Source organism: Myzus persicae, unplaced genomic scaffold (genome assembly GCF_001856785.1).
Source record: "Myzus persicae strain clone G006 unplaced genomic scaffold, MPER_G0061.0, whole genome shotgun sequence".
In the NCBI taxonomy this organism is placed as follows: domain Eukaryota; kingdom Metazoa; phylum Arthropoda; class Insecta; order Hemiptera; family Aphididae; genus Myzus; species Myzus persicae.
The window spans coordinates 489,208-505,959 of record NW_019104211.1 but is presented as its reverse complement, the minus strand read 5'-3'; the positions used below and the strand labels follow the sequence as shown (position 1 = coordinate 505,959).

At 31.2% G+C, this 16,752-nt stretch overlaps 3 protein-coding genes across 4 annotated transcripts; 2 read left to right on the top strand and 1 right to left on the bottom strand.

The window, feature by feature from the left end:
* Positions 1–241: 241 nt before the first annotated feature.
* Positions 242–5,610, top strand: LOC111040029 (cuticle protein 19.8). 2 transcript variants are annotated; one of them, XM_022323718.1, is made up of 5 exons: positions 242–444; positions 710–1,174; positions 3,581–3,745; positions 4,596–4,727; positions 5,295–5,610. In XM_022323718.1, the coding sequence occupies exons 1-5, from the start codon at positions 430–432 to the stop codon at positions 5,505–5,507; spliced, it is 990 nt and encodes a 329-aa protein (XP_022179410.1). In that variant the 5' UTR covers positions 242–429; the 3' UTR covers positions 5,508–5,610. The 2 variants fall into 2 exon arrangements, with proteins under 2 accessions (XP_022179410.1, XP_022179409.1); XM_022323717.1 differs by having other exon boundaries at positions 243–444; positions 4,596–4,733.
* On the bottom strand, positions 5,578–15,198 carry LOC111040032 (peroxisomal targeting signal 2 receptor). The gene is made up of 6 exons (XM_022323720.1): positions 14,654–15,198; positions 7,220–7,520; positions 7,018–7,131; positions 6,820–6,928; positions 6,167–6,360; positions 5,578–6,045 (listed from the first exon to the last, which is right to left on the bottom strand). Exons 2-6 carry the CDS (start codon positions 7,505–7,507, stop codon positions 5,923–5,925), a joined length of 828 nt encoding a protein of 275 aa, XP_022179412.1. The 5' UTR covers positions 7,508–7,520; positions 14,654–15,198; the 3' UTR covers positions 5,578–5,922.
* Positions 10,346–12,667, top strand: LOC111040028 (arrestin homolog). Its single transcript, XM_022323716.1, has 7 exons — positions 10,346–10,498; positions 10,564–10,685; positions 10,736–11,077; positions 11,131–11,319; positions 11,449–11,637; positions 11,700–11,868; positions 11,935–12,667. Exons 1-7 carry the CDS (start codon positions 10,432–10,434, stop codon positions 12,093–12,095), a joined length of 1,239 nt encoding a protein of 412 aa, XP_022179408.1. The 5' UTR covers positions 10,346–10,431; the 3' UTR covers positions 12,096–12,667.
* Positions 15,199–16,752: the final 1,554 nt, after the last annotated feature.

Below are 16,752 nucleotides of genomic sequence, written 5' to 3'. Positions count from 1 at the left end.
ATTGTGAAAATTATGTGTACTGGACCTATCCTCCGGGGCGTTTTTTCCTCCTCATTTCAGGTCCACCCGAACACCATTGTTGAAGCGGTGGACCACTTTCTAATCCGTGTTCGGTTCAACTTCGCGGGGACGGCTGACTGCAGACTGCGGAAAGTGGGAACACAAAGTCGTGAACGCGCGGTCGACGGGCCGCGTAGACCGCCGCGAGTAGCGACCGCTTACCTATATAAATCGGAGGACCCGTCGTAGATGGACCATTCACTCATTGCCGCCGCAGCTCCACAAGGTGCGACGTTAATATTATTGTTATTATAGTATGCGTGCAACGGTTCGGCAATAAAGCTACTCGATAAGTTTTCTTCGAGTTTTGTTCACTAATTCCGTTTTGCGTTCACCCCGTTTCTGCAAAACCTACCTCGTCCGTTTAAAATGATGATCGCACAGGTAAGTCATATAACATATTTTTCATTTTACTTATTGGGTACCTACATCTGAGTTAGGCTATATTCTTCCTTTTTCGTCAAATAACCTAACGAAAATCTGATGTACTCAACTGCATCTTGCCTACAGTGCATTCATGTTGCTTCTTTTGCTGCAGTTTCTACGTTTTGTCTGTCATCTTCCTCGTACTTGTTCTCGCACCTCCAACTCCAATCGGCCATTGGGCGTATAATGTGTATTTTAATTAATCATGTCATTAACTTCACAGTGTCTTCTGGTGGCTGGAATCGCCGCAGTGGTGGTATCTATGCCAGTCACTCAAGAGGAGTACGCCAGGTACATATCCCAACAACAGACTGAAAAGGGCCAACCGATTCGCAGACCAGTGCTTCTACAGGTGGTCCCTGCCGGCGGTGCAGCTTACCAACCGGCTGCGGCGTCACCTAGACCAGCTTACCAACAGCCTGCCGCTTACCAGCCACAACCCACCGCGTATCAGCCACAGCCTGCTGCGTACCAACCCCAGCCAGCCGCGTACCAGCCACAGCCCGCCGCGTACCAGCCATCATCCTACCAGTCACCCCAGGCCTACCAACAACCAGAAGAATACCAACAGCCAGAACAACAGTACCAGCCATCTCCTCGACCACAAGCACCGCGCCCAAAGGCTCCATCCAAGCCGAAATCTCAAAACAGGCCCGAAAAACCGGAAGACGAAGAGAACGACAACAACGTAAGTGGTTTTATTTTTACATATTAAATGGCTCAATAATATATTATAATACTAGAAAGAGACATCTCTTTAAGTTATAAATAGTACCTAATAAATTTGAACATGGGAATGTTTTTAGCACAATATACATTATACAGAATACCTAAGTTTCTCAAATAATATAAAATATCCTAACTTAAATTTTATATTGCGTCTATACAATTATGATACTTAAATTTAAAATTTGAAATTTAATAATCTTACAAAAAAATTAATTTAAAGTTTTTTTTTTTATCAACTGAATCCGCTGTTACAGTTTGAACAGCTATTGTTTTTATTAAATATTTAATACGTGTAGAAATAACTGTTCTAAGTGTATTTGAAAATAATAAGATACATTTGAATACCTAATTTTTATTATTTATTCAACTTTATAAAATCTTAATTCGTACAAGTTAAATTTTATGTTCTAAGCATAACATTGTGACGAGTATCTTTTATACCTAAACATTTTTTACATTTCTATATATTATATTGTTTATATGCTTCTAATAAGGATATTAGATATTACTATGACGTTTATTGGTTTTACTGAATCATAAAATTTTTATTTTTATAAAATAAATATAACATTAAAGTGTGAATCATTAGGTGGATAAAATATATTATACGATCTAATAAAGTAATAGTACATGCTATTTATAATATTATAAACTAACGCTTAGTAATGTATGCATAATTATTTTAGATAATAATTTAAGCTTTTTTGCTAGACTGCAGTGATATAATTCTAAGAAAGTTATGTTGATGTTATTTTTTAAGATCGAATCTCCATAATCATATTGATAATATACATGGTTATTCAATCAGCTGTACTATGGTAACTTATATAACTTTCTTTCATTATTATGCAGGATACAATACATAGGTAACATAATAATAATAGTAATAATATATTATATCGCACAGGAAAGCAAAATACATAGTTTGTAACTCGTTTGTCGAAAGTGGTGTAACTCGCGGGGGCGACTGGGTCGAAAAAACTTGATCCAGTTACGATACAACAAAAATTAAAAACAAATAAATAACATATCATTATTAGAAAGTAGTTATATATATATATATATATATATATATATATAGTGGAGATCATAATGTTGCTTACTTATTATGTTATAGATTACTATAAGAGTGTTACGAAATATTTCATAGGGTTTATTATAATGTGTGTATTATTGATGATATTATATTTATATACCTATTGGCGCATGTGAAATATGTTATACAGAAATATTGAAATAATAAAATTTAAATTATTACCGGACGTGTGCACGGCAGTGCAGTTGTCACGACTTAACCCGACCGTATCGGTTGCATAACATCAAAGCTAAGCAGTGGCTCTGGATCTAGACGATCATTAAATCTGTACCGTGCGTGCAGCAAATGAGAAGACGTTCACTTTTGTTTCACAACAGACAAATTATAACAACCGATGTGTATAGGCAATGAAGAAACTTTAGAAACGCTTACGTGTATATTATAATAAATGTGACCCAACAGATAATGTTACTACTATTATCGGCATGAGCAGTTGATAGTAATTTCAAAATTTTCTTTAATCCTTTAATTCAAAGACTTCAAAATGTAATGGTTAGTAACTATACTACTGCTGGGTTCGTATATTAGATAGCTGTTTAGAGCTATTTAGTTTAACAGAAAAAAAAAGTAATTTACTATTTATATTGTCATTATATAGATGATTAATAAGAATCAGCCGAATCCTACTCGTATACATACGAATCATGACGTATTATTATCGATCGTAAAACATTTTTGAAATATTACAACTTATACTTTTAATTTTTAAATGAAATTTAAAAACATGTTATAAAGATTATGGGCTTTTTGATAATAGGATTTTTACTTTACACGATGGACTAGTAGAATATATTTAAGCAAAAGAATATTAGATTATATATAATGAAATGATTACCAATCACTTATTAGACTTCAGCATGTACATAAATTATTTTTAGTTTTATTTTGAGGACATCATAGACCACGCTTGAAATTCATCTATGTATAGGTGTCCGTATGTGACTATGTTGAACTAATAAAATTGAACTAAGATAATTTAATCATATTATAATATTAGGTATATTATTATGTTTATTTATTTATCGTATTATTCTTGTTTGTAATATTTCGTATTGTTCTTATTTGTTAATGGTCCTATTTTTTTTGTTCATATGACACACAACTAGTTAAAATAAAAATAATAGTATAAATTATCTTAAGTGTATAATATTATTATAATATATAAGGTGCAATGTAGATCAATAATTAATCTCAATTTTGAAAATTATAATGAATAATTATTTTTTAAATTACATTCATTGTTTAAGTTTGTTATTAACTTTATTATAGCCCAATGCTCAATACCAGTTTTCGTTCGACATCAGCGACGATGAGTCAACTAACTACCACAACCGCAAAGAGCAGAGAGATGGTGAAAAGATTTCTGGAAGTTATAGCGTCGTCGATTCAGATGGATTTATCCGTACAGTCACTTACACTGCCGATCCTGAAGAGGTATTTATGATTAACAAACGTGTATTACCTAAACGCTTTTTTGGGTTTTTTAAATATTCAACATAATTGCATTCAAATGGGTTTGATTTAAATAATGAATATCAATGAGAAACTAATGTTAGGGATATTTTTAATGGCGTATTTTCGTTGCGGAATCACAATGACATAATACGAATCAATAGTGTTATAAATTATTATATTCGGGTACATGTTTTTAAATGATTTGAATAAGTTTTTATTTAATGCCATATCTACAGTCAATGCAAAGCGTTTATTTATTTCTCGTTTCCAATTCATTTGTATTTATTAAATAATGTACACCGCATATTCTATTTAACATAAGAAAATTAAGTACTAAATTGTATATCACGATATATCATTTAATAGAACAAGTTATGATTGTAGTTATCTAAAATAATGTAATAGCAATTATTTTTAAGGGTTAAATTTGAAAATTTTGAGGACTGAGGATATTCAGTAGCCTTTGTAAACGCACTTTAATACGTAACTGAGTTTATTCTAATTTATTGTATAGCAGCCGTTCAAATATCTCACTTAAACTAAAAATGTTTAGTATAAAATAAATATCTAATAAACAGTTACTAGATTTATATAATAAAATTATGCATATTTTATACGTATTATACAATATGTTGTGATAGTTTAATAGGCATTTTAAATTATCGTGTAAACATATTTATAATGCACATAATACGACACGTACCTTGTATCAATTAAATCGATCACATCGGACGTAAGTAATGTATACATAATAATATTAATAGTATGTTATATCATATATATTTTATTTTTAAATTATTATTATTAATATCGCATTTCATTAACATAGGGATTCAAGGCCGAAGTTAGCAGAGAGCCAACCAACATTCAAGTGAAGATTCCCACTCCTGCCCCACAAACGTCACCAGCACCACAATACAGATTGCCAGAGAGGAAGCCACAGCAGCCACAATACATCTCGGTACAGGTGAATGATATATACCTAAAGAGAGCGACGAATAGGGAACATTAAAGAAAAACTAGTAACGATGAGTGCCAATTATTCAGTGTCATAACTCGATAATTTGTGGGTTGGGGTGATCAAAATTGCTTAATAAAACTTTTTTTGGATACGGAGACCGACATCACTCTACCCAACATTAATCGACTCCTTGAATTTTTTTTTTTAAATAATAATATTATTTTTTATTTTATATACAATGCTCTAATTTCACAGTTTTATAAATATATTATCATACATAAATAATAATAGTTCAAAGTTATGAAATCCTGCAAGGAGCGGTTATTAGCCCTCTCGTCAAACATATGCCACAGAATACAACAATATTCGGTTTAAAATGTTTTTCTTTTAAACACCATAAAAATATAAAAATGATATACATATAAAATATAATGATAGTAATATTATGAACGATACAATAACAATAATATATAACAACAACAATTAACGGTTATCACTGATTGGTCAGACGAATCGCGATGTCTATATATAATAATATAAACATTGACGATCTTTCCTTTTAAATAGGCCAGCGAACCCGAGTCCGCCGCGCAACCGGCCGATCCGATTTCCGGTTACTACCGCAGTCCGGCGCCGCAGCAACAGGTCAAGCAGTCGCCGGCTGTGCACCGATTCGCCGCTCCCAGGCCTCAGTCAACTGGCCACAAAGCCAGCGCATTGGGCTACGCCACGGCGCCGACCAACTCTCCGCCAATCATCTACCAGGCGTACGACCAGTAATAACAAATTCATGACAACAACAACAACAACAACAGTTGTTATGTCGCAGTGGACGGTTAGGTTAGCTGCTGCTGCTGCTGCTGCTGCATTATCTCAGACCCGAAACACACGCGCCTCGGCGTCCCAACCACAGTCCGCCATCAATCCATCCTGGTCAGCACTCATGTCCAGTCCGTACACGTAGTCGGAATGGTTTTGGTGGCTTTGCAGCGGTTCTGACGACACACTGTAATCCCATATCCTATACATTATAATGATTGAGATATATTATACGCACGACATATTATTAGTATATTAGTATTATTGAAATAATAATAATTGTATTGTAAGTTACAACATGTAACGTAGCAGCATATAGTAACATTCCATTCATTTTTGTTTCATAAATTTACGATATTATTATTAGTATTTGTCCTTAAAAAATAAAATATGTAATTTTTGTGTATATATACTTTGTCGTGCAATCATATGACGCCGAAACCAACGTGGACCAGTGGTGAGGCGAACACTGGACTCGCTTCACTGCGTCCTGACAACCCTGTGGTTAAAAACAATTATGAAAACTAACATTTTTTTCAAAAATCTGTTCCAATAGTGAGGAATTTACAAAATTTCTCTTTGTAAATAAATCGTCTATAAAATCAGGCATCTATACCGACCTCGAGCTGAAATATCGGCGTCAACAGTTTCCGTATGTCCCATATTCTGATCAACCCTTCGGCCCCTCCAGTGGCCAATACGAACGGGTAAAACTGGTTCCACGAACAGCTCAATATCTCTGCTTGGTGTGCATTTATCTTGACGCTCGGCCGCAGTGGGGACGAACAGTCCCAGATGTCTAACATCCCGTCGCCTTTAGGTATATAATATACAGTCAAAATTATAAAAAAATTAATCGATTTCGTAATCGTAGATATATCATATAACACATATATCACATAAAATAATTTCCATAAAATATATGGCCCAGGTGTGTAGCAAAAAAATTTTTGTTAAGAGGTGTTTTAATTGTGTACTAAAATATAACTTATGAGGAGGCTTTACATGAACTTTATATTATTTAATACTCATGAATCATTATAATCCCTGTATTAATATATAATATCAAATTTCAAAACACCCACAATATTACAAAATATATTATTTTGTAGAAATTTAAAGCATAATTTAACAAGCATATTTTTGCATAAATACAATTGAAGGGTGATGGGGGTGTTTTATCATCCAAAACCGGGAAAAATGGACCCCTCCCTGACTGTACATGCACATGGACTGCACGTCTTAATAACAAATCATTTGGTCCTATATATACCTGAAACCGATGCAAAACACGAAGACAAGAACGGAGACCACTTTGCTTCATAAACCAGTCTATCGTGTCCTTTGTACGTTGTCAGCGAACAATACCTGTTGGGATCCCACTGGAAAAAAATATAACAATTATTACAACACTAACACCATTGTTGCACCGGAAACGATTATAATAGTATGTTTTGTTTTATTCACGTACAAGCTTTACTGAACAGTCCCACGACGCGGACAACAAAAAATCGTCTACGGAGTTTTGACACCAATCTACGCTGCACACTTCTTTCTTGTGTTCGTTAAACGTTCTTACAGGTTTCTGCGGGACAACCGATACGATATTAGCGTTATGCTATTCAAATCATATAATCTTCGTATATTGTGTTTATAATATTATTATGTATTACTTGTGATGGATATTTATAATTCCACATCTGCACGGACCCGTCTCCGCTGCCGGTCACCAGCAAACTGTACACTGATCTGCTCCATACCACGTCGAAAAGCCCGTCTTCCCAATGCATTTCATACTTTTTGGTTATCAGACATCTGTCTTCGTCATAGGTCACCAAAAACAACGTTCCACCCCCTTTAAATCCGTAATATTGTGACGTGGCTATAGCTAGTAGTTTTGATCTATTTGGTGAAAACTTTACCGAATAGCCATGTCGGTTTTCAGTTTTAAAAGTGGTCATTGGAAATTTGAATCTAAAATCATTACATTGTTTCTTAAATAATGATACATTTTAATTAAACGCAAATCCCAATGATAACATTTAAAAAACAGTGTTGTATTCTTGTGTAGATAAATAATTATACTATTCACTATTCATTAGTAAAGATTAAATTGTGGACCAATCATCGGCCACTAAATCATGTTTAAAAGAGTATTAGCTCACTATCAATTTATTAAATGTTTAGTGATTGTTAGTGGAACCCGGCAATAATATACTATATAGGAAATTGAAATTGGATAAGCACATAAGTTATACATTGTAGGTTAAATAGTTAATAAATGGGGGACGGAGTGGCCAAGCGGATTAAGGAGTCGATTGCAGGTCTCGCCGGTTCTAACCTCGGTCAAGGGCTGCGCTTTTCTCCGAGCAGTCATTCGTCTGGAGAGAGAGGCCGTCATCCCCCGACTGGGCATGGCACAAATCTATGAGTGCCCAATCGAAATTCTGTCAAAATATGAACACCCACATGTTAGTAAACCTACCATACCAAATCCTACCACTTCCACAATAATCCCTCACCGTCCCAACCCTCACCCCAATGGCCTTTGTTACCGCGAGCCCCCAACCCCCCAAAAAAGTTAATTAATAATTTAAATACTATATTTTTCACTTTATTTTGTCGTACATTAATGGCCAAGCAACAAAAGTTATATTATAGAATAGTCGTGATTGTCTGTCCATAATTTTTAATTTTATGTTATTTTTTAAAACATAATATATCATAGTATGATACCTATATCATTATTTATAAGCTGTATAAATAATAATACAAAATATATACCTATAAGATAAAAGTATAAAATATAGATCAATGTTTTGATGAACCCAAAAAAAAAAAATAACAACAAATTGTGATTGGTAGGACTTTTTCTTAATGGGTACCGATTAAAAAAGATTATAAGGTCGTTGTGACAATTGTTTTTGTATTGTCAGTTACCATAAACACACCTTAGAAATAGCATTTTAAGAAATATTTGACAATAATGAATTGCATTACATATTGTATAGTTAAATTACCCACAATAGATTAATAAAGGTACTGAATAAAAGAAGTGAATAATGTTTTAAATAATTTAATGTTCGAAATTAAAAAAAAAAGCAATTCTAAACACTGGATTGATTTTGTTAAAACATACCCAATTGGACCCCACATACACACAATACTTTATAATATATACCTACACAATAAACTATATTATAAATTATTTATAACTTTAAATGCTCGATCATATTTTTGTTTTATTTTTATGTTGTATGAGAACTTTTATACTAAATCGAATATTTTTTTTAAGATACATACATACAATTTATATATTTTTATTTATAATTCATTCGTACACTAAAGTTGCAAGGGAATGTATTATAAACGTATAAATAATTTAAAACTCAAGTCATGTATTCGTATTATGAGAGAAGCCACGTATTGGCGACACTTGGTAAGTACTTTGGCACGACAGGCAATTATTTTTGCAAAAGGTCACAACACGTAGACACCATTCCCTTTTAAATATCTGATGAAGATTTCGCGTTAGAATTAATGTAAATCAATAGATAATATGATGATGGATATTGATTATGATAAAATGTAGTTATACTGAGGCAACTACACACGACCATTGAACACGTAATAGTGCAATGGCTGAAAGAAAATTCTATTAACAATGTACCAAACATTTACATACACTTTTAATTAAAACGATAATTATATTTGGATCAAAACATCAATGGGTTTAAGATGGCATTTTTTTCAATAAATTCTTCATTTTTTGGAATCAAAGGTGGGCAAAAAATTATATTCATGTGATGCTTTAAAAATTCCAAGAGAGACAATGTTTATTTTAATTAATACTTTTGTTTGAGAAGAAATTAAGGTCGACAATATTAAATAAGTCTACACTTGTACAGTATTAAAGATTTTATATCTGTCAGTGGTACCTTGAACAGGTCATTCTTCAAATTTCCCAGAACCATCTATCATATATATAATATAAGCATGCATTCGTTTTTAATAAAATATGGACTAATATTTTTCAGGTTATAGCCATCGAATACTGTTCATCATCACATTTTAATTTTAAACAATTCTATGATGAAATAATCATCATATGCATTTAAAATATGTAAAATAATACGTAGTTTCATCTGTACTCATTGGAGCTGTTAACACTTTTATTAGGTACCCAATTTTATTTTCATATTATTTAAAAATAATTTGATTACTATCTTAGACCTTAGTTTAGTTTGTTAAATACCCACAATTTAATATAAAACAACTGATCTATGGCTTCGTTTAGAATATTTTATTAGTTATTGGCTAAGTGCTAACTACAACAGAATTAATTTTTGAAATTATACAATCAATTATTACAGTTTTTCACATTAATATTTTCTTAAACACGTATTAAAGCTAAAAAATATTTAATTATTTTGTGTTTCAAATATTGGTTTATTTAATAAAATAAATTAAATGCTGAAATTAATCTTTAATCTTAGTCTTAGTTTAAAAAAAAACTATGTGAGGGATAAATTATAATATATACCAATATTTTAGAAATTATGAAAATATTTACACAAATCAGGTCAATAATTGTATGTAAAGTACCCAGTTTAAAAGGGCTTCTTGAATAGGATAAGAAATCGATGGTTTTTAGAAAAACTTTACGTGTTTGAAATTTTAACGAAGACATTTTTTGCAGTGACAAAATATCAAAGAACTTCCGGGTCTTCATTTAATCCAATTATCTTATGACGATATAATTGTAAAAAAGAAACCCTATACGGGAGCTTGAGTAACATCGATCAACTGTTTAGTCCGACATTAGACGGGTCACATTCAAGCGGACCCTCGTTTCAAGTGTTTTGTATTTCGTTCATCATAAATTATGATACCTTTATTATTTCTTTATTTCATAGCGACGCTAAAAGTTTTTAAAAAAACTACCCCAAATGGTAATTCAATGTCAACAAAAAGTTACGAAGCATATTTGATTCGAACACTAAATTTTTATTTTTAGGAAAAGTCACTATATACATCGGTAAACGAGATTTCATTGACCACTTAGACAGTGTAGATCCAATTGATGGAGTTGTCGTAGTCGAAAATGACTATTTACAAGGAAGAAAAGTTTTTGGAATGGTAAGCTTTATATCACAGGTGTTATTGTAATCTACATAATGCTTTTTCAGGTTTCCACGACTTATAGGTATGGTCGAGATGAAGACGAGGTGATGGGTGTAAAATTTAGTAAAGAAATGGTGTTAGCGTGTAGTCAAATCGTCCCACCAATAAAAGATGTCACAGAATTAAGTCCTATTCAAAAAAAATTAGTGAAAAAATTTGGTAACTCTAATGCATTTCCATTTGTGTTCAATTTCCCCCCGAATTCCCCATCTTCGGTGACCTTGCAGCCGGGTGACGACGATAGTGGAAAACCTCTCGGAGTTGAATACAACATCCGAACTTATGTGTCGGACAGAGAAGATGATAAAGGAAATCAGAGGTCGTCCGTCGTCCTAGCTATTAAAAAGGTATGTATTTTTCAAAAGTAGTCAATTTAACATATAAATGTGTAAATACTCAGTTACAATACGCCCCATCAACAAGAGGTCAAAGACTACCAAGTTCACTAATTAGCAAAGGATTCACGTTTTCTCACGGAAAAATTAGTTTGGAAGTCACTCTGGACAGAGAAATTTACTATCACGGGGAAAAAGTTATTGCAACGCTAATCATAAGTAACAGCTCGAGGAAGTCCGTAAAAAACATTAAGGTATGACGAATATACCTCAATGCATTAACAATAAATAGTCAATAATTTATTATCAGTATGTAACCATAATTAAAATAATTATTTTTATTAATAATATTAATTACTATTGTTATATAATTATACCTATAGGTATATGTTGTTCAACACACCGAAATTACAATGGTCAACGCTCAGTTTTCTAAATTTGTCGCCAGTTTGGAAACCCGAGAAGGTTGTCCCATAACACCGGGAGCCGCGTTCACTAAACAATTCTATTTAGTCCCACTGGCGTCCAGCAATAAAGACAGGAGAGGCATTGCATTAGACGGACATCTTAAGGTATTTATAATTTTCACCACTTTGACGTACATTGAATAAAATGCATGCGATATACACTACAGGACGACGACGTAAATTTGGCATCGTCTACACTTATATCGGGAGGTAAAGGTCCTAGTGACCAAACTGGTATCGTCATTTCATATTCGGTCAGAGTAAAGTTGAACTGTGGTACTCTGGGAGGAGAACTCGTGACCGACGTACCATTCAAACTTATGCACCCGAATCCAAGTAAATAATGTGTCATACGTTTGTTTCACTTGAATTTATTAAAATACAAATAATATTCGATTTCAGCATCCGAAGACTGGACTGCGCCACCCAAGCAACCACAAAAAGGAGTATTGAAGAAGACCAAGAGCTCGGACAGAATGAAGTATCAAAAAAGCTTTGGGGACGACGACGAGGACAACATTGTGTTTGAAGATTTTGCAAGACTTAGGTTGGCCGACGAATAAATAAAAACCATTTGAAAAATTGGAAAATTGTATAATGTCTAAAAATTGTTTTGAAATGCGTTCTTTGCTTAACTCGCATTGGTAGGAAAACCGGGGTATGTTTAAACTCAAAATTATTACTATTATTATTGCAAGATTATAATAAATTATTTCATCGCTGTCTTCTATATAATATACAATATATAATATGTACTCGATATTTAAACTACATTCCGATAGAGTGCTAATATAACCTGAAATACTGGATTCGATTCCCAGCCGAATATCCCTCATAACAATGAAGTCGAACGATTTTGGGGAGAATATGTCATCGGCAATAACCATTACCGACGATCCCGAACCGGAATATTCAGTACTGGTTCGATTTCCGTTTTTCACACCTTTGACCCCTCGTTGCTAATATTCACATACATATCCTGTTTGACCGATACCTCACACGACTACTCGAGGGACTTAATATCGCATGCATGTAAGTTTGGTATTATAGATGTTTTTAATTCAGAATAGAATGCTCTATATATTACTTCCGATTTAGAAAAAAAAACACTCGTCAAACATGTTTATGTAACCTATACACTATACAATGTAATATAATAACTGCTATCGACGGGCAACAGAATACAACCCGAGTAAATATCCCACTATATATGATAAAAAATCGTATTTATTATTTGCCTAAAAACAGAGTATATTTGTTTGTATTAGTAAATATTAATTTTATTTAAAGTGATGGTATTATTTGAAACCCTGTAGAATGTGTTTAATTTATATTAACATTTATAATGTACATACATAACATAAATTTAAAAAAGTAATCAAACATAAATATAATATATAATTATGCAAAATATTACAACAAATAAAATATATTGTGTCAAAAATCATTAAAACATTAATGTAAAAGTATAGAGTATATTATCAACTAGGTAGAGCTATTAGTATCAGAAATACAGGAAATCCTATAGAAAACATTAATCATTATTCATTACAATATATAGGTACATAATATATATTATATTAATCATAACAATAAACCGTTAATACTTAATGTAATATCATGTTGTACACTAATAATAATAAGTATTTATTATTCAAATAATGAAGTAAGATCTCGAAAAAAATTACTCAAATATATTAACTAAACAACATTTTTTATATTAAATAGGTAACTAATTAATAATTATGTAAAATAAGTTGAGCTATTTTTTGAAAGATTAAACCCCCGAAGTTCATTTCATTAATTTACAGATAAAAACAATGACTCAAAAATTAAAAATTAAATTAAATAATATACTGGAATAAGTAATATTATTATTATTATTATTATTATTATTATTATTATTATTATTATTATTATTATTACTTAATTAACTTATAAACTACATATATATATAATACATTTATATTCCTATTGGTCGTTGTAGATATTAATTAGGTGCCTACTATCTATCTATAACTAATGATAAAGTATTCTATATTACTACTGTAATAAAAATATTTCTTTTAAAAATACTACCCATTAAGCCATGACAAGTACATATTAATAATATATAATAAATATATATAATATGTACGTATGACATAATTTTAATAAATTCATCACATACATATGTAAGGTTTAGGTTACACGTGGCTCCTTTATAAAACTTGAATAACTTAAATGTATTAAAGTGTGAAAAATGAGTTGTTTATTGACATTAATAAACTGTATACTCACATATAAATATTAAAAATAAATAATATGATAAAAGTAAAAATATTAATTAATCCTATAAGATTTACTAACGATTATTTAAATGTAAGTAAATTTTATATATCTATCCTACAATTTACCAAGATAAATATTTGTCATTCGAATATTGTTTAAGGCCAATATATTGGTAAAACTATATAAGTGATTATTTAAACCAAAAGGTTGTACTTACCACAGCTAACGTAATATAATGTTTTATATAGCTACTCTAGTCTTCAGTATACAAATTACTAAGTGATCAATTTCTCTATTAAAGTGTCCACACTCATTATTTAGTTATTTAGAAGAGTTTAACCTTTTTGGAAAAAATTCTTTTGATGTCATTGCTTCAAAAAAACTTATAAGTATTTAAAGTTGAGATGAATGGAGTAGAATGGCACAAATGTACCACTAAAAATATTGGTCCACTGGGTACTTCACTTATCTAATGTTTGAAAACTTTCAACTAATCAACTATCTACTCGTTCGGAATTTTATTTTTGTGTATCGAAGTAATCCGAAAAATATTAGGTTTTTAAATATGAAATTAAAAGTGTATATTGTAATTCAAAAAAGTAAAACTTAAAAAAACGTTTAAACTGTTAAAAATATAATTTTTTTAAAAATGTACTTTCACATTGACATCAAATTATGTAAAAAAAACAATGGATCAAATCGTATACATTATAAATTTAAGAAAAAAAATTGTTTTAAATGTGCCTTATAAATAAATTAAACCAACATTTTTGTTTCTAACATATTTTTAAAACATTTTAGTGCTCTAATTATTATTTTCTTAAAAATAAATACAATAATTATTACTTACTTCTAAAGAGAACTCCAAGTGTGCTCCTAGGCTTGTTATTGAAAACTGTTGATTTCTTTAAAGGTGTGGTCTCAAAAGTACTGTAAAATAAATCCCCACCTAAAAAGGGTTACCGTTGTGTTGACCCAATGACCAAAGGCGGCCGGCTCTTCTGTTAGGGTTGGTATCCCCCCGATGTCTGCGCGCCGTAATTTTAAATTTATGCTTGTGGGCATTTTTATAATTATGATTTACTGTTGCGTAAACCCATCAATCACCCAAAGAAACGGTCGGTGATATTTAATGTTTATACAGCCGGACATATCTTTATCCCTCACTGTTTTTTTAAACTACCGTGTGATATGATCATTTTTAGTGAGAAAAAATTCTCACAGAATATGTTGAGTCATGCAAATTATGCGACTTGATAATAATTTCCTTAAAAGTTTAAAATTACATATTTATAAATACTAAAAGGTCAACTGGTTTCAAGGTGATATGTGACTGCTCTTATTATAAATCTTAATAGAAGAGAAATATACTCTTTGCATTCATTTCTAAAAAGTAAAAATAATATCTTTAAGAAATATAATATAGTATGGATTTTTTTTCTAAAATTTCTTTTAAAAGAGTTATTTTTAGTTCAAATTTTATTCAGTAAAAAGATAATATTATTTTTACTTTTTAGTTTTCAAATCAGTAAAATCACTTTCGGGTCGTTTACAACATAATATCCGCTAAATAAGGGGACATGATGATTTATGACTTATCTATATTAGTATAATTTTTTTGTTCTAGTTGAAGAGATTAATGTTAAAAGTAATAACATAGCCTCATATATAGATGTGATCGTATGTGAGTTTACTTGCTATGATAAAAAAAATTACTATTCGAGTGAAATACAAAAAATTGTACTTACTACTTATATGAAGAGAACTATAAAAATCAGGAAAATAAGATGTGTGAATTATAAATACAGGAAAGGCTATGCAGTAAGGGTTAATAATAAGAAAGTCACTATGAGGGAAAATATTTTATAGAAAATTAAAATACAGGAATTATTAAATATGACAATACGTATATTATGCGAAAATTCTTTTCAATCTTTATCCGGCATACATGATACATGGGTTTTACACTTCAATTAATTCTCAAGACCTCTTATACCATAAAAAAAAACTAAAATTGTAATAATAGTTCATATAATTATTTCTTATTTTATATCACGAGTTGTACACAATATTTCAAAGATTTATAAATATTAGAAAATTATTTAAAAATTGGATTCTATTTTGATCTATTTTTGAAGACATTTTGTTTCAGCCAAATTGTTTTAAATAAAAATAACACATTTTTGATTTTTCGATGTTCTTGAAATGTTGAGTTTTATAATTATTTATAGTTATTCACTATAATATGTTTAATACTTGTATACACATTGCACTTATTGTTGTTTTAATTTCACATCGGTGGGTATAGAGAGAATATTTTGTAAAGGGAATTAAATAAATAATATTTTAAAAACATTTATAGGGTAGTATGTGGTTATGCGACCTTGTTTTTTTCTAAAATGTAGCCTATATGTTAAAAAAAAGTCGCCTAATCTCTGCGTATGCGGCTAGTTGCAGTTGATTGAGGCATTTATTTTCGGTTTTCCACCCTCCTAATAAATCCGACTATGTCGATATTCCGCTTGCTTCGCTATTGACGACTGATATATGTGTTTTTATGAAAGTGTATTCTAATGGTTCTATACACTGACTGCCAACGATATACGTATCAATGTATCATATCGTAGAATCAATATTATAATATTATAAGACAGTAAAACTTGGACCAGAACCTAAAAAATAAATAAATACGACGAGTGCAGTTGTGTGTGTTCGCGGTTTAAACGGAGAGAAAAATATACGACGTGAGGTGTAACAAAAAATTACGACGGTATTATAATATGTTGACGGTGCAGGACATACAATATTATTATATTATTATTATTGTCCAAGAGCCGCTATCGTCGTCGTCGTGCTGCGCAGTGTCTGATGACACTCGATTAGGTACCGCACGTCCTGCAAGTCGGAATCGGACACCCCACACAGACGCACACACACAAACCCACACAA

Excerpts from the sequence above, each read along its gene's own strand:
- LOC111040029 (XM_022323717.1), top strand. Across the intron at positions 3,746-4,595 it reads ACACTGCCGATCCTGAAGAG|GGATTCAAGGCCGAAGTTAG; the intron begins GTATTTATGATT and ends TCATTAACATAG. Across the intron at positions 4,734-5,294 it reads CACAATACATCTCGGTACAG|GCCAGCGAACCCGAGTCCGC; the intron begins GTGAATGATATA and ends CCTTTTAAATAG.
- LOC111040032 (XM_022323720.1), bottom strand. The coding sequence starts at position 7,507 with ATGACCACTTTTAAAACTGAAAACCGACATGGCTATTCGGTAAAGTTT. Across the intron at positions 6,361-6,819 it reads GTGTTTTGCATCGGTTTCAG|GCGACGGGATGTTAGACATC; the intron begins GTATATATAGGA and ends ATATACCTAAAG. Across the intron at positions 6,046-6,166 it reads CGCCGATATTTCAGCTCGAG|GGTTGTCAGGACGCAGTGAA; the intron begins GTCGGTATAGAT and ends TTTTAACCACAG.
- LOC111040028 (XM_022323716.1), top strand. The coding sequence starts at position 10,432 with ATGATACCTTTATTATTTCTTTATTTCATAGCGACGCTAAAAGTTTTT. Across the intron at positions 10,499-10,563 it reads TAAAAAAACTACCCCAAATG|GAAAAGTCACTATATACATC; the intron begins GTAATTCAATGT and ends TTTTATTTTTAG. Across the intron at positions 11,638-11,699 it reads CATTAGACGGACATCTTAAG|GACGACGACGTAAATTTGGC; the intron begins GTATTTATAATT and ends TATACACTACAG.